Below are 22,846 nucleotides of genomic sequence, written 5' to 3'. Positions count from 1 at the left end.
AGTGTGGTTCTTATTGTGGGTTTGGTACAAGTTCCAGATTCCTTTTTTTTAGGACGGGTGGGAGCACTGTTTTGGGCCATACCCAGTGGTGCTCAAGAGTTATTTGTGGCAGGCCTGGGGGACCATATGGATTGCCTGAGATCAAACCCAGGTTGGCCACTTGTCTTACTATCAGTCTCTCCTGAAGATGAATTTCAAGGTCTCACACCCCACAAACAAGAGATTAAGGTGCTTTTCATGTTTATTTTTTAAAAAATCCAGAATGGATCAGAAAGAATCATCAAGGATACAGATGTCAAATAGATGTGAAGGTAGTTAGAAAAGATGCTTTAGGAAAGTTGAGCTCTTGCTACCTTCTTTTTAGAAGCTATACTTAACATAAATAGCTAGCTTCGTTTTCTGTTCCTTAGCTTCTATTCTCTGAACATGGCACAATGGCTTGCCTGCAAGGCATCTGCTTAATAATCCATGTATACACAGGCTGGCATGGCAGGACTCAGCTAGAAGGATGGCTCCTCATTCCAGGACTTTGGCTATCTAACTACACTGTGTGTAAGATGGTTTAACCCCTTGAATATACGGTTACTTCAGCACAAAACAATGTTAGGTCTTTATAACGATCAATAATTCATCTTCCCTTTTTGCATGAAACTGGAAAATGAGGTTAGGACAAAACACTGTGAACTTTGTACTGCTGAAATTATCAATCATTAAGATGATCATTAACTAATGGTCACTAAATTTACACATTGAGGAAATTATATATAGAATACTGCAAAAACACAGTAAAAGATTGAAGTCGGCCCAGCTCTGCTCAGGAAGTTCCTTCACTCCCAAGCGTCATAATTTGGAGCTGTCCTTTCAGCTCCAACATTGATAGCAATTACTGCTTCTCTTCTTTTTGATCTTCCTTTTGTTCTCCACTGCCAGAACTTCCAGAGCCTTCTCGCTCAGATGCCATCTGTTAAGAAAATATTTGAGAACCAGTCAGACTTAATACTCTATTGTATTGTCTCCTAGACACTACTGGTAGTTTCTAAGCCCCATTTCCTTTGATCTCCTCCCCTACCCTCACCAAAATAGTCAAGAAGGCTATTTTTAACTTTATCCTGGCGGTGCTCAGGGGACCATATGGGATGCTGGGAATCGAACCCTGGTCGGCCTCGTGCAAGGCAAACACCCTACCCGCTGTGCTATTGCTCCAGCCCCTATTTCTAACTTTAATACTCCCAGTATCGTGATTATGTAAGAAGCTATCAGTGACAATAATAAGTTATTAAGTTAGAACAAAATATTCATTAACCAACACATCTTTGAGTCCTTGTACCTTTTTGTATGCCATTTCAAAGAGCTTCAGTGATGCTTGCTGAAGGGAAGATGCGGCCTGCCTTATGTTTTCTCCTGTTTCACTATCTTTTCGAGCCAAGAGCTCCCTCATTTTGGAAATCTCTTCTTTCAGTTTGTTGCACTTCAAAACAAAACCAGATCATTATTTCCCCACTGTAACTTATCTCACTACATGTTGCAGCGAATATATAAATATCTTTAAAGATTTAATTTCCTATCAAGAACCATGTAAAAAAAATGAACTCATTTTTTAATGAGCAACGATATGCCCTATATTTCTCTGAGCTATTTAGAGTACTTACCTCATCAGCAGGCAATTGGTCCTTAAACTCTTCCATTTTTGTTTCTGTGTCATGAATGATTCCTTCAGCCATATTAACTGCTTCAACTCGTTCCTAAAAGAAATTAATAGTATGAAAGACTTCTCAACTCTTGGCTGAATATCCTGATAACTACAACGTAACTTCAACAGCAGCAAATAAATTACCATGAACTGAGGTTGTCATTAAGATTACTGGATTCTGTAACAAAACCTTGGTACAGGACTGAAAATAAGAAACGCATTCCATGCATTAATTATGAATAAAGGAATATTGTGAGAGAAGAGCAATGTAGTATAAGCCTAAATTTCCCCTTTTCTCCCCTCTGAAAAGGTAAATACTAATTACCTTCTTTCGCCGATCTTCCTCGGCATACTTCTCTGCATTTTTAACCATATTTTCAATATCATCTTTGCTTAATCCACCGGAAGACTGGATCACAACTAGAGTGGAAAAGGCATCTTATTAGTTTCCAGGTAAAATTATGTGTCCCATTATTGTAAGATTATCCCCTGCCCAGAGTAGCCAGACTTGATGTTAACTAGGAAGAGGAATGCTCTGTTTAACTACCGGTAAGTAGAAGGAAACCAGGGATTTGAGACAAAGTGCTTCAGCAATCCAGGAGCTTGGTGCTTATTTTCTGTTAATGTGAACCTGACCTAATCTACTGATGAGATAAAGGGGGGGGGAGGGGGAGAGAGAGACAGAGACGAGAGAGATGTGAGAGAGAGAGGGAGAGGGAGAGAGAGTGCTTAATGAAGACAGGATGTCTATTCCCCATGCAAAACCTTTAAGGTTCTTGATTTCACTCTTACAGTCTAATAAATAAGAGCACTTACTCTGTTGCTCACGTCCTGTGCCCTTATCCTTCGCAGAAACATGCACAATCCCATTGGCATCAATGTCAAATGTAACTTCAATCTGGGGGACTCCACGAGGGGCTGGAGGAATCCCAACCTAAAGTAAATATTCAGATGTAACTGACTCTCACAAAAGGAGTTTAAGCACACTACATTCAAACCTATTTTGTCGGTTTTTTTTTTTTTTTTTTGCCATCCCGGTGATGCTCAGGCATTTCTCCTAGCTCTTCATTAAGGAATTTTTCCTGGTGGTGTTCTGGGGATGGAACCTGCACCATTTGCATGCAAGAAAAACATCCTATCCACTGTACCATTGCTCCAACCCTGTTCCGAAGTATGGTTTCTTTGCAACCTAACAAGCCACATAACAGTTAAAGTCAGCTAAGAAACGGCTAATAGTTGGGAACATAGCAAATGAGATCAATCTCGTCCTCATTTTTCATCTTACCAACAACCAATAACCACCGTGGACTAAAAACTGACACTTCCTGTTCTGGAGAAGCCTGAGTTCTCTTTTGAACATCTTTAGTTACCCCTCTCCTTTCATCCCTTTTCACCGAAAAAATGTGTTCTACCTTAAAAAAAAAAAAAAATTGTTTCCTTGATGTGTTTCTAAGGCACAGGAACAAAGGAACAAGCAAGGTGAAGTAAGCAAAGTCTGTACATTCAGTTGCAAAAGTCAGAGGTTATGTTCCTGTTCATATACAGAGGCTATGTTCATGAGTGTTTAGCAGTTTATGATTACTAGGGACTATGATACAGTTCAGGGCTTTTAAAAACTTTTCCAACTTGGGGCCAAAGAGAGAACATAGTAAGCAAGGCACTTGCCTTGCAAATAGCCGACCTGGGTTTGGTCCCTGGCACCATGTATGGCCAGTCCCCAAGCGATGCCAGGAATGATTCCCAAACACAGAGACAGGAGTTAAGCCCTTGGCACAACATGGCACCCCCTCCCATCCCAAACCCAACAAAAGAATAGCTTTCCCCACTTGATCCCTTTCTTGCCCCAGAAATGCAACAAGGAAAAATGCTGCCGATACACTTCAGATTCATTTTATAGCTAATTCTGAATAATTTTTGGTTGTTGCAAGTTTAGAAATATATGACCGATGCCAATTTTTTTTGACTCCAATATTCAGTTATGTGACCCACCTTATAAGAAATTAGAATATAGTTGAACTGTAACTTTTGGGCCACACCTGGAAGTGCTCATGACTTACACCTTGCCCTAATATCAGACTTTAGAGTAAAACTGTGTGTGTGTAGGGGGGGGTTGGGGGGGGAAGAGAATGAAAAAGGAACAAAATAGTACTTCTGAAACCTACCAAAGTAAACTGTCCAAGAAGTTTGTTGTCTCCAGCCATTTCTCTCTCACCCTGACATACTTTAATCTCCACTTGTGTCTGTCCATCAGCAGCTGTAGAGAACACCTAGAGAGAAGGAAACTTCCTAGGATGGCAGTTTGATTAAATAATGCCCCTCACACAAACAGCAAATCTTAACATTGGAAGAGTCAATGTACTTTATGTTCAAAACAAAGGCTTTTGTCTTTGTAGGGAACAGGAGTAGGATTGGCATAGCAAAAGCATATACAATAGTTACTGTTCCAGCTAAACAACTTCATTGTATATAGATGTATTAGCACAGGCCTCAAGAAAAAAAGCTACAAATATGAAATATGCTCATCTGTCAAAAATAGAGACGGGGGGCCGGAGCGATAGCACAGCGGGTAGGGCGTTTGCCTTGCACGCGGCCGACCCGGGTTCGATCCCCGGCATCCCATATGGTCCCCCCAGCACTGCCAGGAGTAATTCCTGAGTGCAAAGCCAGGAGTAGCCCCTAAGCATCACTGGGTGTGACCCAAAAAGCAAAAAAAAAAAAAAAAAAAAAAAAAGAGAGACGGGTATGTACTTTGTGCTCAGTCACAGGAAGTCACCACATAAGTTTCTTCAGAATGATGTGTTGACAATACATCACTGCACAAATTAATACAGCCACACTTAGTTTCTCATACACACACAAAAAACCAATAACAAAAAATCCACAAACCCAACATTGGGCTGTAGAGATACACAGCAGGTAGGGTGTTTTCCTTGCATGTGGAAGTCCTGCATTAGAGCCCTGGCATTCCATATGGTCCCCTGAGCACCGCCAGGAGTAAATCCTGAGTGCAGGGTCTGGAGCAATAGCACAGCGGGTAGGGCGTTTGCCTTGAATGAGGCGGACCCGGGTTCGATTCCCAGCATCCCATATGGTCCCCCGAGCACCGCCAGGAGTAATTCCTGAGTGCATGAGCCAGGAGTAACCCCTGTGCATCGCTGGGTGTGACCCAAAAGGCAAAAACAAAAACAAAAAAACAACAACAAAAAACCCTGAGTGCAGAGCCAGGAGTAACTCCTGAGCATCACCCAGTGTGACCCAAAAGGCTAAATAAATAAATAAATAATAAAATCAGACTTCCTTTGGGGGTGGGGAGGAACCCAAAACAACAAAAACCCAAAATTGCAAAAGCCAGGGAATAATTCTTAACCCAAGACTAAACTGTTGTCCAAACAGTCCTGTGTGGTATCCTAAGACCTCCATCACTTACCCAGTTTACAGCTAAGCTGTTCATTTTACTGCCTTTGAGGAACAGAGTACAGGAAATCAGAAATTCAATCACAAATAAATGATAAGGCTCCTTTGGTGATTTATTTTTAACTCTATGAGGTAACCATAGATAGCTGATAAGTAAAGAATATTCCCAGAAACAACAAAGTAATTTGCAGTGAACTGGAAAATAAAACGTCAAGTTTCACCAGTGGCTGCTATCCTTACAGATAGCAGTAGAAAGATAGAATGACTCTTACCTGACTCTTCTTGGTTGGAATAGTGGTGTTCCTGTTAATAAGCTTAGTAAAGACACCACCCAGAGTCTCAATGCCTAGAGACAGGGGAGTGACATCTAGAAGCAGCACATCTGTAACATCACCAGCCAACACACCTCCCTGAATAGCAGCTCCAATGGCCACAGCCTCATCAGGATTGACAGCTTTACTAGGGGCTCGACCAAATAGATCCTGCACTGTCTGTTGAACCTGAGACACCAAGGAAAAAAGGAAGTCATCCACTACTCTGGGTAAAAGTTCAAGAGTAAAGAATACCCGTTTTCAGATCCAAGAATACGTAAGTTACTATTTTAAAGATGATTTGTAAATGTATTTCATATAGGTAATAATATGTTGTTCACATGCATCTCTTTTCGTAGCCCACTTTACATTCAGGGAACAGAAGACAGTGTTGAGAAAACTGGGCATATGTTTTGCATGTAGGAGGCATAGGGATTGATTGATCCCTGGCACTGCATGGTACCTTGAATATTCCTAACACAACACTTACATGCATGCATATTTTAAAAATTGTTTGTTCATAAAGCATTAAATCAGAAAGGATACAAATCAAAGAGATCTAGAAATTATAGTCTAAAACTAGCATAAAAAAATGTGGGAATAGGGGACAAAACAGATAGTAAATGGTAGCGTGCCTGCCTTGCCCACAGCTGACCTGATTCAATCCCGAGCCCAGCAAGAGTGATTAAGCCTATAATTGAGTAAGCCCCTGAGCACAGCCGGGTGTGCCCCCAAAACAGAAGAAAACATTCCCTTCTATTATTAGCATTTTACAAATACTATTATCAATATTTTACTAAAGTAGGAAAAAGTGCTATTTGAATATTGTACATTATGTTTCATAAAGATATCCATCTTTCCCTCAAACTTTATCAAGTGCCTGTTTTCCTAATCCCATACACTCCAAAATAAAAATTAATACCAAGGCATAAGATGATTCTCTATTCAAGATGTAAAGAAGAATCACACCTTCAACAGGTTTCATGCTCAGTCATTAGTTTTCTACACGTCTGTCTTTTCAGAATGATGTGTTGATTAATGTAATGCATCACTGCACAAATCTCTATTGAAGATATGCAATTAGGAGTGCCCGCAGAACTATAGAACATAAGACATTGGTCCCAAGATAATATGCTGGTTCCCCTTAGCTATCCATTCCATAGCCATACCTTAGGCATTCTAGTCATGCCACCAACAAGAATTACTTCTCCTATATCACTCTTGCTGACTTCTGCATCTTGCATGGCTTTTTGGCAGGGTGCAATGGTCCTCCTGATTAAATCAGTGACAATTCCCTCAAACTGAGCCCGAGTCAGCTTCATGTTCAAATGCTTGGGTCCAGAAGCATCCATTGTAAGATATGGCAAGTTGATATCAGTCTGTAAAGGAAACAGGGAGGTCAGTAATAGTGAAATTTTGGGAAGCTTTTGCTTTTTTTGTGTCTCCTGGCTATACTCTGGAAGCCATGTTGTACCAGGGATCAAACATGGTTCAGGTATATGCTAGATATGCACTCAACCCATATATATCATCTCCCCAGTTTCTGAAATCTGTATTCTTTTGGTTGTTTTTTTTTGGGGGTAAGTCACATCCAGTGGTGCTAATGACAGGCAGAGAAGGCCATATGGTGCATTTTACAAATACTATTATCAATATTTTACTAAAGCAGGAAAAAGTGCTATTTGAATATTGTACATTATGTTTCATAAAGATATCCATCTTTCCCTCAAACTTTATCAAGTGCCTGTTTTCCTAATCCCATACACTCCAAAATAAAAATTAATACCAAGGCATAAGATGATTCTATTCAAGATGTAAAGAAGAATCACACCTTCAACAGGTTTCATGCTCAGTCATTAGTTTTCTACACATCTGTCTTTTCAGAATGATGTGTTGATTAATGTAATGCATCACTGCACAAATCTCTATTGAAGATATGCAATTAGGCCATATGGTGCCAAGGATCCAACTGAGGCCCTACAGCATATAAAAACACAAGCACTAACTAGCCTTCGGTCTATCTTTCCTGCATCCACTACTTCTATTAAAAGATCACACTAGGCTGAAGAGAAAATACAGTAGGTAGGTAGCTTGCCTTGTAAGCCAACAGACCCGGCTTCCATCCCTGGCTCCCCGAGCTTTCCCAGTAGTAATTCCTGTGCAGAGCCAGAAGCACAGCTGGGTGCCCCCCCGCCCCCCCGCCATAATGCACAAAAACAACCCCAAACAAAACCAAACCTCTTCCCTCTGGGTGATCAGGCCTGGAATAGCTTATCTGGGCTGGCTCCACATGCAGCAAGCCCAGGTTTGCGTCCCCACATTGCTAAGAGTAGTAGCCACACACCAAACAAAAAAGTAGGTGATCAGACAAACTAACTCAATTAATTATGCCCTGCTTTTTGGCTGCCACTTGTGAACTCAGAGATTTTATTCCTCCGGAAATATCTGACCCAGACCTGTGACTGTTTTTAGCGGCTAAGCCAAAATCAAGTTTCCCCTCTTAGAACTGAAACAATACAATCTAAGGAGGTCTCTTACAAATCTGATGCCCACAATACAGAACCAAATCTTCAAGTATTATAGCTCACTTTTTAGACAGGTGACCCAAAGAGGAAATACAGACTCAAAGAGATGTCTCAAGTCAAGAAAGAAATAGCCCTGATCCCCTAGTATCTTCAGAATAGTAACTTGTGCACACTGCTAGCCTAAATAGGAAAACAAGTATTTTGGGTCAGAGACAGCTTTAACAGCCAGAGCACATGCTCTACAATGATAAAATCCTGGGTCAATCCTTGGTTCCCAAGTACTCTGGAAGTGACCCTGAGTACTACCAGTTGTGGTTCAGAAGGCAAAAGAGACAACCCTCCACCAAAGTGCCTACCTTGAATGCAGGTCCTGCATTCAATCCCCAGCACCACAAAAAGAAAGCAACCCCCCTCCCCAAAAACCCTGTTTGGACTGATTTGTTCATCTTACCTGCACAGACGAAGAGAGCTCACACTTAGCCTTCTCAGCAGCTTCCCTAACCCTCTGAAGTGCCATGTTGTCTTTGGTCAAATCAACTCCTGTCTATAAGAGAACACACATCATATAAGTATTAGCAAATACATGGAACAATTGAAAAAAAAATTTTTTTTTTGGGCTTTTTGGGTCACATCCAACGATGCAGAGGTTACTCCTGGCCTTGCACTCAGGAATTTCTCCTGGCAGTGCTCAGGGAACCACATGAAATGCTGAAAATCGAACCCTGTTGGCCATGTACAAGGCAAATGACCTACCCACTGTACTATCTCTCCAGCCCCACAATTTAAACCTTAAAGATGATCTGTGACAAAACAGTCCTACCTTTACTAATAAGCATCAATTATTACATTTAAAAATCTGCCAAGGGAAAAGAAAACATTCCAAAAAATGACTATTATGCCCGAAGATAGAGGGCTGAATCATCTCACTTCTTTGCAGCTACAGATTCTAGCTCAAAAATAAGTTGTTGAGATGAGATGGAGGGGATAACTCAGGAGCTCCTAACACCCGCTTTTCAAATTGACACTGAACGTGCTGAACATGGCTCCAATGGCTATCCTGTTTCAACCTGGCAGCTCTGCTATCTGTAACCCCTGGGCTAAAAGATTTCCTGCTTCACTGAAATTAAAAAGCAAGCACATGTTCAACTGCCACAAGTGCCAAAACATATGTGACCCTCAGTCAACAAAACAATGGAGGAAAAGGGAAATATTTCTGGAATACTTTTTCTAATACTGACACATCGAGTGGCTTAGTCTTCAAATCTGTTTTATGTACCCAGTGAGAAAAGGCAATGATGTTCTGGTATTGTATACACCAACTGACTCATGAAAATGAAATAACTTCAGTTATTCCCCTACCCATTTCAGTCCTCTAAATGGCAAAATAAATTATAAACAAACCAGCAATTTGGATCAAGAACCCTCAGTACCTGTATGTCTATATATGAGCCATACCAGTCACTAACCTCTCTTTTGAACTCCTTCACAATGTGTTGTAGCAAGGCTTGGTCAAAGTCTTCACCACCTAAGAAAGTATCTCCATTGGTGGACTTCACCTCAAATACTCCCTTCTGAATTTCCAGAATAGAAATATCAAAGGTTCCTCCACCTAAGTCATAAACAGCAATGCTAGGAGGGAAAAAAGAATGTAAGGAACAAATCTATCATAACAAATCACAAATCTATTATACTTCAGTAAACAACACAAACTTGGCTATTTCCCTCATAAAATAATTATGAAACGTGTTACTGCCTGAGTGGTATGTTTATATACCACCACAACACCAGAGATAGCTGATTGGCACCCTCTTTACCCCCCAACCAAAAAAGGAAAAATAAGAACAAAACAAAAACAAACAAAAAAACCAAACAAACCCCACCACTCTAGAACCTACAAGTAAAACACAGGCATAGCTTGAATGAAATTAATTCAACTTTTTTGTGTTTGCTCATTTTTGGACCACACCAAGCCAGTGCTCAGGGCTTACTCCTGGAGGCCTCCTGGACCAGATGAGGTGATGAGAGCAAACCTTAATTTAGAGCCATGTGCTACATTCACCCTTTGAAAGCAAAATTGCTAGTATGCCACCCCCTCCCCCCTTTTGGTAAACGCTTGCCATTATATTTATGAAAGAGTTAAAAATCCATAACCCAGCAATTAAGGGGAGAAAAAACAAGGTAAAGCGATAAATGACCTTGAAAAAAAAAAAAACAACAACACATCAAGGGCCAGAGAGATGATAGAGTAGGTAGGGTGCCTTGCCTGCAGCCAACTCAGGTTCAATCCCAGGGATCCCATATGATCTCCTGAGCACTACCAGGAGTAATTCCTGAGTGCAAAGCCAGGAGCAACCCCTGAACACTGCAGGCTACAAACAAAACAAAGCAAAAATCACATACAGCCCTGAAAAAGGTCAGGGTGGTACAGAATAATGAGATTTTAATATAACAATTTTTTTTGTTTGTTTCTAGGGGCGAGAGATAGTACAGTGGGTAAGGTTTTTGCACTGCACATGACTGAACTGACTTTGACCCCCAGCATTCCATATGGTCCCCCAGAGCACTGCTAGGAGTTTTTCTGGGCATGGCCCCCAAACAAATCCAACAAAATTTATTGTTCCTTAAACTTAGTCTCATTTATCATATAGTTTCCTGCACAAACGTACACTCTGTCTTCTGATTTGTCCAGACCATAGGCCAGAGCAGCAGCTGTAGGTTCATTAATCACCCGAAGCACATTTAATCCAGATATCTGTCCTGCATCCTTAGTGGCCTAAAGAAAAAGCAAGCAGCATTTTATACCCTTATTTTCCTGAATAAGAATGTCATATGTTATTTAGGGCCGAAGAGAGCTAAACAGGTGGGGGCATGCAAAGGAGGCCGGAGTTCAATCCTTGCTAGGTTTTGGCTGGTGGGGGAAAGCTAAATGAACTTACTTGTCTTTGAGAGTCATTGAAATAAGCTGGGACAGTGATCACGGCATTTTTTGCTGCATGCCCCAAGTAATTCTCTGTAAAAGAAAGTAGAGAGTAAAATTTCTTCAAAAGAACCTGTCTGACGAAAGAAACAGTAACTAAACTTCGGTCTAACAATCTATATGTGATAGACAGCCCTCAACATTTAGAGCCCTTTCAGGACCACACTCGCAACTAAAGATACTGGTTAAAAAACCAAAATCTGACCTTTTTTACTCAACATCCACCATATCCCCTTAAGGGAAATAAAGTAGATAGAAAATTTCTAGAAAAACCTGTAGGATATATTCAATTGTAGGGAAAGGTCAAGAGAAACCAAGTTTCGCCTTTCCTCGAGTTTCTGTATGAAGCCCCCAATCCATTCATTCAAGCACACTGGGACACGGAAACTAGTGGTCTCAGAGGAATCACCTAGATTTTCCAATATCTGAACTAAACTTCCTCACCTGCAGTCTCTTTCATCTTCATCAAGACAAACGCTCCGATCTGGCTTGGAGAATAGAGTTTTCCATGAGCTTCAACCCAGGCATCACCATTGGAGGCACGAACAATTTTAAAAGGAACATTTTTACTGAAAGACACAAAAGTTACATAAGAGAATATGCTTATGCAACTTTCCTATGATAAGATTAGCATACATCATGAACTCTTACCCTCTATCCCAAGAGATACATGGCTAATGAATTAGAATTCCTGGAATCTGTTTTTTTTTCTTTTTGGGTCACACCCGGCGATGCACTCAGGAATTACCCCTGGCAGTTCTCAGGGGACCATATGGGATGCTGGGAATTGAACCAGGGTCGGCCATGTGCAAGGCAAACACCATACCTGCTGTGCTACTGCTCCAGCCCCTCCTAAAATCTGTTTAATGAGAGCTTTTAGAAAGCAATCATTGGGGCTGGAGAAATAATATAAAGGGCTGAGCATCTGGCTCCTCAAACACTGCATGTGTCCCAAAATAACCCACATTATTTTGGGGTTGCCTTGCATTTTCTCTGATGTAGGTTTGATCCCCAGCACCACGTATTGTTCTGTGAGCCTAGAGTGTGATCCCTGAATGTGGAGCCAGGAATAAGCCCTAGGCACAGCTGGGTGTTCCTCTCTACCCCCAAATATGTACAGATTTTTTTTTTTGAGGGGAGACCCATACACAGAAATGTTCAGAGCTTATTCCTGGTGGGCTAGGGGGATCATGTAGGGTACCAGGGATTGAACCCAGGTTGGTCACATGGAAAGCAAACACCCTATCATTCTGGCCCCAAGAAAGCAACTATTAACATGTAAGGCCCCCCCGGGGCTGGAGTGATAGCACAGCGGGTAGGGCGTTTGCCTTGCACGCGGCCGACCCGGGTTCGATTCCCAGCATCCCATATGGTCCCCTGAGCACCGCCAGGGGTAATTCCTGAGTGCAGAGCCAGGAGTGACCCTTGTGCATCGCCAGGTGTGACCCAAAAAGCAAAAAAAAAAAAAAAAAACATGTAAGGCCCCCATTCCCACTGAACTCGAAACTTATGTTCTCCTCAACTCTCCCCAATATTTTATGCAGATGCTTTGAAAAATGACATGACAAATTACCATATGACCTACCAATTCCATTACTAGTAAAATCTACCCAAAACATGTTGACACAAATATTCACAACAGTCAAAAATCGGAAACCAAATGCCCATATAGTTCAAGTGGTAGAACATAAGCCTTAAAAGTATGAAGTACTTAATTCAATTCTTAATACCCATGCCACATCAGCCTACACCAAAATTTTTGAAGGAGTAGGGGGAGAAGGAAGACGAGGCACTAACAGGTAAGGATCTACATAGCCCCATTTTGCGAGGGAGCGCCTTCTCTCCAGACAAGTGGACAAACAAAATGTAGTATCTAACCATACAACATTTGACCACAAGGTAGAATAAGGTATTGATAAATGGCACAATATGGATGACCTTGACAATACACCCAACAAAACACATGAAATTGTGTGCCTTCTGGATTTAACATTACATGGTTCAGAAATGACCAGCCCAACTTTCACGTATGTCAGTACATAGCAAAAACTGATCTGAAGCAGGATGTTCTCTCATGGAAATGTAAACAAGATCCCCCTAGAATCTTTCTATAAAGATTCTTCTTTGTCTCATGTAACATTTTTGCTCTCACTCACATGTCTTTCTGAACTTCAGCATCATCATATCGCCGGCCAATGAGACGTTTGGTGGCATAGAAAGTGTTGTTGGGATTGGTGACTGCCTGTCGTTTGGCTGGCATGCCAACAAGTCGTTCACCATCTGCTGTAAAGGCCACAACCGATGGGGTTGTTCTAGCACCTTCTGCATTCTCCAGCACCTAAAAACTCCCAACAGAGAGAACGAGGTTCTAATTACTAGTGGTGTCTTTTAGATCAGTCATTGAAAGCACAAAATAGATTCTAACCAAATAATTGCTTGAAAGGTTCTAACAAGCAAACTTTTCTCTGAGAATGCTGGCAACTTGATCACTGGAAATAGAGGTTTAAATGATCTGTAGATGGGCACTGGTGAAGGGATGGTGTTTGAATATTGTGTAACTGAGACATAAACCTGAGAACTTTGTAACTTTCCACATGGTGATAAAATAAAAATTAAAAAAAAAAATGATCTGTAGAGCTGGAGAGCTAGCAAAGGAAAGATGCTTGCCTGTGGATGAAGCTGTGTTTCACGCTGAGCAGCATAAATAGTCCCTTGAGCAATACTGGGAATACTCCTTCACTACCAAGGAATACAGCCCTGAGCAACACCTACACCCCCCCCATCAGCAAAATAAAGTTTTAGGCATATTTAAAGAAAAAATTATCAAAAAGCAACCTGAAGTCTCCTAGGTCCTAGACTCGAAGAGTATACAGCGGGGAGTGACCCTACCCCAGCAAAGAGCTGGAAATAGTCCCTGAGCTCCACTGGGTATTCCCCAGCCACTCCACATCACACAGGGGATCACACGCAAAACATGAAATCTGTACTCCAGGGTCCAGTGATAGTGCAGCAGGTGGTCACTTGCCCTGCACACAGCCTGTCTGGGTTCAATCCCTGGCACCACAATGTTCCCTAGGGTCCTGCCAGGAGTGATCCCTGAATGCAGAGCCAAGAGTAAGCCCCGAGCAGCTCTGGGTGTGGCCCCCGCAACAAATAAAACACTTGCTTGAGCCTGTTACCTCCCAAGCCCAGTACTGTAACCTTTTTTTGATTGTTGTTGTTAGTTGGCCCCACCTGGGGATGCTCAAGGGTTATCCCTGGCTCTGCACTTGAATTACTCCTGGCAGTGCTCAGGGGACCTTATGGGATGCTGGGGATTGAACCCACGTCAGCCAGTTGCAAGGCAAGCGCCTTATTTGATGAACTATCTCTCTGGTGCAGCCAGCACTGTAAATCTTAACACAGTGGGAACAAAACATTCTTGAACAGAGTAAGGAGGCCTCAAGAGGAACGACATCTATCATGGCAGAGCTCCTAAAGACACACTTTACTTAGGATGTGGCCCATGGCTTATGAGTTGCACTTGCTTTTTTTTGCTTTTGGGGTCACACCTGGCGATGCACAGGGGTCACTCCTGGCTTTGCCCTAAGGAATTACTCCTGGCGGTGCTCAGGGGACCGTATGGGATGCTGGGAATTGAACCCGGGTCGGCCGTATGCAAGGCCAACGTCTTACCTGCTGTGCTATCACTCCAGCCCCGAGTTGCACTTGCTTCTAAATTGTTCTTGAAATTTGTTTTTGAACTTCCAATGTTGGCTCAACTTACATACAAAAATGTAGCATTTGATTAAGTCACCCCAAAGCCATGTCAGCTTCTAAAAGAACATTAAGAATTCTGAGAAATCAAATCCATTAATCATCGGGGGCTGGAGCTATTATACAGCGGGTAGGGCATCTGCCTTGCATGTGGCCAACTTGGGTTGATTCCCAGCATCCTATATTGTCCCCTGAGCACCGCCAGAAGTGAAAGCCAGGAGTAACCCCTGTGCATCGCTAGGTGTGACCCCCAACCCCCCCCAAAAAAGAAAAAGTCCATTAATTATCAAAACCATAAAATTAAGCACACAAGTTCAGAGTCTTAAGAATTTTGAAGCTATCCTTTAAGTCTGCTTCAGCTAATAAACAATTGGAAATTGGTACTAACCCCTAATATAATTCACAGCTTCCAATCATGCTCACCTTTGCTTGTTTACCTTCCATAACTGCTACACAGGAATTTGTAGTACCCAAATCAATACCAACAACAGCTCCCTTGATTGCTTCTGACCTGTAAGACATTTAAAACAATGTTATAGTTATCTTAGCAGTGGATCTCCAATGATTGTGAGAATACTTAAAGCTACTTTTAGTGGACTAAGTTCATCAAAATTTACTTTCTTCATTGAGATACTATGATTAACAATACTGTTAACAATTCCCCATGTACATAATTCCAACTCCAGACCTATAACCAGTGTACCCACCTCCCTTTCCCAAAAACCACCCCTCTCAGTTTTGTGGATCAGTTCTCTTGCTTTGCTGCCTTTGGCCCTTTGTTGCTACCCTGCTGTATATCTTTAAGTCCCTCACAAGTGAGATCATTCTGTATCTATCCTTTTCATCCTGACTGAATTTTCACTCAACATAACCTCTAGAGTTTCATCCATATCACGGCAAATTGTGTGATCCCCTCCCCCTTAGAGGTACATATCATTGTAACACTCTCTCTCCACCCCCATAGTTGAGCATTCGTGTTACTAGATATCTTGGATATTGTACTAAGTGCTGCGGTGTCACAGGTGTGCATACACTCTCTTGAACTAATGACTTTAGTTTTGGTTAATCACAATTTTAGAGAAGACTTGTATTTGGGGTTTCATACTTATGTCTCAAAGGAAATAAAATGGTACTTACGCATAGTCCCTCCTTGAGACAATTCTAAAAGCCTCATGACTAAGGCCATTCCAACCATCCTAAAAAGAAAAAAAAAAACCCTGCCATTATCTACACAGGATGATGTGGATTTATTCTGATTATTATTCTGAACACAGGACAGTTTGAGGCATTCACTCTTTTAATCAAGTGGTTATACATGTGTATTTGTATACATACACAACAAATGAAAAATATTTCAGATATGAATGATAGTGTTGATATAACAAAAGTCTAAGCTTGTCTTCCAATTAAGTCAGATTTAAGTTTACTTGAATTGGGCAGGAGAAATAGTCTAAGGTACAAGGCAGAAGCCTTCCAAGCCACTGACCTGGGTAAGAGCCTTGGCACCAATACGAGTGATCCCTGAACACCACTGGATACAGCCCAGCACCACCCCTCTTACTTGAATTACACTACGAGGTGTCTTGGCATTAATTGATTTTAAGTCTGTTCTTTGCTGGGAGTGGGGTGTGTGCAGTTTTACTGTGCATTATAGAATATTTAACTTTAAAGCCAACTTGACCAAAATACTTAGAAGCCAAGCAGTAGCAATCAAAACTATAATCAACAAATGCATCTTGGAAAGAGAAAAACACCTCAATTAAGAATCACTTTATAACGCTACTCAGATGCTTTTTAATTTCCTTCTCAGGAGCAGAGCGTACCTTATTCTTACATATCTGTATACCGCTGGCTTTTATTTAAGGTGCCCTGACCTTGCCAAGGAACTATTAAAGGGGTCAAGGATCAGGAATCCTGTATAATACATTTAGAAAACTTTTTTTTTCAGGAACGACTACTAACAAGGACCAAAGAGCTTTATTAACTCCCAGGATACTGACAAACGTCCCTTTATCCGCGCCTGTTTGCAAGATAAACAATTCATGATCTCTAAAATTAAATTTTTTGCGTATTAGACATTAATAAATGACCACTCCCTGGGCTTTCTCTGTTGTGATTTTTCCTTTCCAAAGTACAAAAGATGACAGCCAAACATCAGAGATTCTGGGGGGACATCAGATAAACGTTTCTAACCAGGAAAACCTGAGAGTGATTTCCTATGGTACCATTTAGGTACCTTTCTCCTTTCGATTCGTTAAAAGCAACGGGGTACTAATTACTGGGCTCTGCGTAGGCAAAGGACAACTGTCCTTCGACTTACAGATAGAACTGCAGATAAGATGAAAAAACCATTACGGCGGCTCCTTCACTCTATACTGAGTCTCTGGCTCCCAAGGCCAAACCAGCGCCCTCAGCCACCGATCGAGCTGGACCCCCGTCTCCTACCTGGTGGGAAACGGCTTTAGGAGCGCGTAAGAGTGTGACTCAGCAAGGCCGGCGACACAGAAACAAACCCTAAATCATGCCTGGACCCGCAGCCGACGCCTAAAGGCACGTTATCCTTCTCACCTCCTGATCCCTCGCGGAGAATTCTGACCCCTAAGGACACGGCCTGCCCTACGGAGGCCCAAGGCCGTGGGCCCCTCGGGGAAGGCCAGGCAGTCCCCTACCTGATGACGAACGGCCGTGGGGCCCCGGGAGGCGGCGGTGCCCACGAGACGGGCTGCCGCGGCTCGGCTGGCGCTGATCATGGCGGCGAGACAGCGGCAGGACGCGGCAGCAGACAGGCAGGCGGACAGCGGGGAGCTGCGCTGCACGGCGGAGGGAGCGCTTCTGGAAACCTCCAACCACGTGGGGTGGGGGGCGGGGGTTGGTCGCCGCGACCTGGAGGACCGTTCTTCCGCTGAGGTGCCGTCCGTGATGCCTGATCAGAAACGGTGGAACTGCGCCTCCCGGAGGGCGGGCGTCCGGCTGACCCTCTCCACAACACGCTGGCTTGGGACAACTGCCCTTTCCTCCGGGTTCCGGTGGGTCTCGGCTTTGTGAGGGGCGAGGGTGCCGAGAAAGGCATAAAGGCAGTATCCGGGACAGCCCCGGTCCTCCGCGGCAGGAAAGACTCAAGGTCACACGGGATAAATTGCAAACTGATTAGTCTCCTTGCGTCAGTTGCTCGAGGGGCGGGGCCTGCTGCGTCTGCGCAGCTCACGCCGCGCCGAGGGCCTGGGGCGCATGTGCGCCCGGGGTGGCGGAAAGCGGGGGTGGCGTTCTCGGAGCCGCTCGCTCACTGGGCGCCCCCGCGCACGTGGGTGTGCAGCGCCGCGGCTGAGCTCTCCTGCCGCATCGCGCGCAGAACGCCATCTTGTTCTAGCCTTTGTGGGCTGAAATTTCAGGCTCTTGAGCCTTGTTGCCTGGACCCTCAAGACTTTTGTTCACTGTCGGCCCTTCGCTATTGCATAACTTGAAATACACCCGGATATGCAGACTTTAGATAAATTCCTGCTGCGTCACCGGAATCGGGGGCAGCCTTTCGTTCACACAGCCTTTGGTCACGTTCGGTGACCATCGAGACAAAATACTTGGTCTCAGACTCTACTGGGGCTTACGGAGGCTCCTCCATTTCAAGCCTTGTGCTGGTTGCTAGGACTAAGGCTGTGTTTTCTTGAACAGAGTATCAGTGGGTTGTACTGTCTCCAGTTTCAGATTTATTTTTTTTCACAGGGGTCACATCCAGAGGGTAGAGGAGGTAACAGGGAGACTGAGCCTTTCCACCTGGTGATGGGTGCAGGCAATGCGGGTTAAACCACTCTCAGTACTGGTGCTAGGGGGCTGGGAGGGTCTAGCAACTTTGCTGATTCGTATGCTGTTCCTTTTTTTTTTTTTTTTTTGCTTTTTGGGTCACACCCGGCGACGCACAGGGGTCACTCCTGGCTCCGCTCAGGAATCACCCCTGGCCATGCTCAGGGGACCATATGGGATGCTGGGAATCGAACCCGGGTTGGCCGTGTGCAAGGCAAACGCCCTACCCGCTGTGCTATCACTCCAGCCCTTGTATGCTGTTCCTGAGATAGAAGTCAGGGTCTCATAGGTAGGCGAGTGCTCTACTTACAAAGTACTCTTTCAAATCCCTTAGATTGTTTGAGTCCCCCCCCCCCCCCCCCCCGAGTAAAAGGGGTAGGGGAAGTGGCACTTAAGGACTGGTCCTGCAAAGCACTGAGAGGGAGTAGGCTACTCCCCCAACAAAAGAAAAAAGAAACATATTCAACAAGTAGAGAATGAAGTACCTACTATGTCAAGTGGGACTGCCGAGACAGCAAGACAGGAATCCACTCGTCGACTAAACAGCTTTTGAAGATGAAACAAATGTGTAAGAGTGCATTCTGCTGACTTGGGTTCGATTCAGGAGTGGACACTTTATAAAGGTTCTTGGAGCACCAGCAAGAGCGACCAGGAGCAAAGCTGCAGCTGGGAGTTTTCCACCCTGCCCCGCCCTGCCCCTTGCCCCTCGCCCCTCGCCCCCAGTTCCATTTCAAAAGAGAAAGACGCTTCCTTGTTAAGTGATCCCCTGTGTGAGGATCTGTGTGGGGAATATAAAGAAAATGGGGCACGGTAATTACAGAACCTGAGTTGATATAATGAGGAAGTTGGAAATGGGAGTAAGAAAAGACAAAAGTCTAACAATGATTGTTGATTATTCAGGTGCTTAAAATATTACCACCACCACCGCCACCCCCCAGCCCACAAACAATATCAGGTAAAGTTATTATATTCTTTTCTTTTTTGTTTTGTTTTGTTTTTGCTTTGGGGCCCCACCAAAGGTGCTCAGATCTTATTCCTGGTTCTGTGCTCAGGGATTAATCCTGGCAGGCTCGGAGGACCATGTGCCAGGGATTGAACCCAGTTCGGCAGCTCCCTACTCACTGTCCTATCACTCTGACCCACATATATTCTTCCACTTGTTCTTTTTGTCTTTTGTTGGGGTCCCCACACCGAGTGGTTTGTGCTCAGGGGCCACTCTGGCTCGGTTACCTCTGAGGGGACACCTTGCAGTGCTGGGGACCCAATCATAGACTCAAGCATGCAGAAAATGTCCAGCCCTCTGAGCCCTCTGTCGTGCCCCTTCTCTCCTGAATTCCTTCAGACTGATTTTTGTGAGAGGATGACAGTTACAGCTAATGACTGCCTGTTTGTGGTGCTGTACATTCTAAAATGATACAGGATGCAAAGGAACGCAGAAAGAAACGTAAAAAATATAGTTAAATATTGAAGAAAAATGGAAATGGAATTTTTTACTTCCTAGTATATGATGGGGAGGGAGGAGGGCAAGAGGCATAACTGGAATAACCACATTCTTCTCACTTCCGTTACTTTTTCCACTGGATCTCTATTAAATGCTTTTCCCCCACACCCCCTTGTTGTATAGGCTGAAAAGCCATAAAATGTTTTTTGTTTGTTTTCTGTTTCTTTGGGCCACACATGTGTTGGTGCTCAGGGCTTACTCCTGGCTCTGCACTCAGGAATTACTCCTGGCAATGCTCTGAGGACGGTAAGGAATACCTGAGATTGAACCCGGGTCAGCCGCGTCGCAAGGCCAATACCCTACCCACTGTCCTGTTGCCCCAGCCCCGCCAGAAAATGTTAATAGAAGGAATCCTGGGATCAAATGATATTAAAGAGAGATTGCCTGAGACTAGATTGAAAATGTGATTGAGGTTTTCAGTGAGTTGGGAAAATACTCCACATGACCACAAGAGGGGTGTGGTGACTGTGGAATCTAGATGCAGCAGGGGCCTGACGAAGCAGAGTCTTGTACAGCAAGTCCTCAAATAAGGCTGCTTTGTTTAACCTCCTTTCAACCTAGATGAGGGTAAAGCATCTCTTCCAAGGGAGACATAGTCTGTGTGGAGACTATGGAGACTGACGTTTCTGCCCACGTCTGGGTGGGTTCCTCCTGGTGCCTACCCCCCATTCTAAAAGTGTGACTTTTGGGCTCTTTGGTTGTCTGAATTATCCCAGTATGCGTGAGTGTTGGGTGCCTGGCAGGATTGGGTCCCACCTTTCATTCTGAGATGTAAGGAGTAGTCTGTGACCACTGTGACCCTTATCTGAAATTAAGTGAATTGGGTAATGAAGGATGAGGAAAGACAAATGTTGGTTTAGTATTAGAAGTGTCTTGGGTTCTTTATAAGTTAGATGCTTTTTTTTTTGGCGGGGGGCAGGCACACCCTCAAATCTGGCTCTCTTGCATGCAAAGCATGATGTTAGTCTGATTTTATTAGCTGGGTGGGTGGGCCACACCTGGCTGTATTCTGGGCTTACTCCTGGCTCTTTACTCAAGGACAACTCCTGGTGGGGCTTGGGATAACATATGCAGTGGCAGGGATTGAACTCAGCTTGGCAGCATGCAAGGCAAGTAGGCTTACCCCCGTACTCTCTCTGACATCTCTCTCTGGATGATCTATTTTTTCTTTTTTCCCTCCTCTTCCTCCTCATCCTCTTCCTTTTCCTCCTCTTTTTCCTCTCCCTACTTTTCCCACAATATGCTAGCCAAGTGCTACTCTACCACTAAGCTGCATCCCTGGCCCCAGTGATGTTATTGTGAAGCGGAGGCATTTTATAGGAATGTAACTCCTATTTTATCAATTAGTTTATAGAAAATTAAAAAATATTCATTTAGCTTTAAATTAGGATTTCCAAGAACTTATTCCTAATGTTAAATGAGGACATGGTGTGATTACCAATGTGAAGGACAGGCTTCTGGACTGCCTTGCTAGTGAAAATAGTCAACAGCTTGAAGTTTGAAGAAAGGAATCTTACTCTAAAAATAAAAAGGCACATATATTTTTTGGGGGGAGGTTCAGGCCACACCCAGTGATGCTGGGGGTGTACTCCTGGCTTTGTGCTCCCAGCAGTGCTTGGGAGACATATGCAGTGACATATGCATTGCCATAAAACCAGGGTTGACACATGCAAGGCAATATCCTTAACCCCTGCACTATCTCTGGGACCCATAGGGTGCAAATGGATAAGAATGTACATTAGGGCCAAAGAGAATACAGTGGGTAGGATGCTTACTTTTTTGTTTGTTTTGTTTTGTTTTTCTTTTTCTTTTGGGGCTATACCTGCCAGTGCTCAGGTGTTACCTCTGGTTTTGCACTCAGGAATCACTCCTGGCAGGCTCGGGGGACCATATTGGATGCCGGGGATCAACCGCATATCAGCTGCATGCAAAACAAATACCCTTCCCTTTGTACTATTGCTCCAGCCCCTAGGGTGCTTGCTTGTAAGTGACTGATCCCAGTTCATATGGAAGCTTGATTTCTAATGTTTTGAGTAGTGTTCATGTTGTTTTCCAGAAGGGATAAACTAAATGGCATTCCCGCTAGCAGCGAATGAGGGTCTCCTTTTTCCCATATCCATGCCAGGCTATTTTTGTTCTTTGTGATGTGTTCCAGTCTAACTGCTGTGAATGTTGGATTTTCATTTCCCTGATTATAATTGATGCAGAGCATTTTTATATGCCTTTTGCTTTTTTTTAAAATTAATTTATTCTTTTATTGAATCACCATGTGGAAAGTTACAAAGCTTTCAGGTTTAAGTTTCAGTCATACAATGCTCGAACACCCATCCCACCAGTGCACACATTCCACCATATATGCCTTTTTTTTTTTCCATATATGCCTTTTGGACATTTGTGTTTCTCTTTTAAAAAAAAATTTTTTTTTAAAGGGTCTGGAGTGATAGCACAGCGGGTAGGGCGTTTGCCTTGCACGCGGCTGACTCGGGTTCGACTCCCAGCATCCCATATGGTCCCCTGAGCACCACCAGGAGTAATTTCTGAGTGCAAAGCCAGGAGTAACCCCTGTGCCTCTCCAGGTGTGACCCCAAGAGGAAAAAAAAAATTTTTTTTTCTATCGAATGTGAGAACAGTTACAGGGCTTTCAGGATCAAGTCTCAGTCATACAATGATCAAACACCCATCCCTTCACCAGTGCACATGTTCCACCACTTAGAACCCCAGCATGGCCCCCTCCCACTCCCTCCCCTGCGTGTGTGGCAGATGATTTTCACTTTACTCTCTCTTGACTATGATTACATTCAATTTTCAACAAAAAACTCACTATTATTTGGAGTTCCCCCCCCCCCACAATCAGACCTGTCGAAATGGCATCATTAG

At 43.6% G+C, this 22,846-nt stretch overlaps 1 protein-coding gene and 3 non-coding genes across 4 annotated transcripts; all 4 read right to left on the bottom strand.

Annotated features, from left to right (window-relative positions):
* Positions 1 to 223: 223 nt before the first annotated feature.
* On the bottom strand, positions 224 to 17,571 carry HSPA9 (heat shock protein family A (Hsp70) member 9). The gene is made up of 17 exons (XM_055141494.1): positions 17,343 to 17,571; positions 15,811 to 15,869; positions 15,097 to 15,184; positions 13,074 to 13,255; positions 11,362 to 11,486; positions 10,877 to 10,950; positions 10,607 to 10,713; positions 9,407 to 9,569; positions 8,392 to 8,484; positions 6,585 to 6,794; positions 5,377 to 5,604; positions 3,853 to 3,957; positions 2,507 to 2,624; positions 2,016 to 2,110; positions 1,650 to 1,742; positions 1,328 to 1,468; positions 224 to 961 (listed from the first exon to the last, which is right to left on the bottom strand). Exons 1-17 carry the CDS (start codon positions 17,421 to 17,423, stop codon positions 884 to 886), a joined length of 2,040 nt encoding a protein of 679 aa, XP_054997469.1. The 5' UTR covers positions 17,424 to 17,571; the 3' UTR covers positions 224 to 883.
* LOC129406302 (small nucleolar RNA SNORD63) lies at positions 4,441 to 4,509 on the bottom strand. Its single transcript, XR_008630918.1, has one exon. It is a non-coding gene; the product is annotated as a small nucleolar RNA SNORD63 (small nucleolar RNA).
* LOC129406301 (small nucleolar RNA SNORD63) lies at positions 6,398 to 6,472 on the bottom strand. The gene has a single exon (XR_008630917.1). It is a non-coding gene; the product is annotated as a small nucleolar RNA SNORD63 (small nucleolar RNA).
* On the bottom strand, positions 7,260 to 7,334 carry LOC129406300 (small nucleolar RNA SNORD63). Its single transcript, XR_008630916.1, has one exon. It is a non-coding gene; the product is annotated as a small nucleolar RNA SNORD63 (small nucleolar RNA).
* Positions 17,572 to 22,846: the final 5,275 nt, after the last annotated feature.

The sequence above is a fragment of the Sorex araneus genome, chromosome 6 (genome assembly GCF_027595985.1).
Source record: "Sorex araneus isolate mSorAra2 chromosome 6, mSorAra2.pri, whole genome shotgun sequence".
In the NCBI taxonomy this organism is placed as follows: domain Eukaryota; kingdom Metazoa; phylum Chordata; class Mammalia; order Eulipotyphla; family Soricidae; genus Sorex; species Sorex araneus.
Note: the sequence above shows the minus strand (reverse complement) of the source record. Positions and strands in the feature narration are given on the sequence as shown.

Coding starts and splice junctions, on each gene's coding strand:
- HSPA9 (XM_055141494.1), bottom strand. CDS start 17,423: ATGATCAGCGCCAGCCGAGCCGCGGCAGCCCGTCTCGTGGGCACCGCC. Junction 8,485..9,406: donor TGAAGGAGTTCAAAAGAGAG/GTTAGTGACTGG, acceptor GTTCTCTTATAG/ACAGGAGTTGATTTGACCAA. Junction 5,605..6,584: donor GCATGACTAGAATGCCTAAG/GTATGGCTATGG, acceptor TTGGTGTCTCAG/GTTCAACAGACAGTGCAGGA.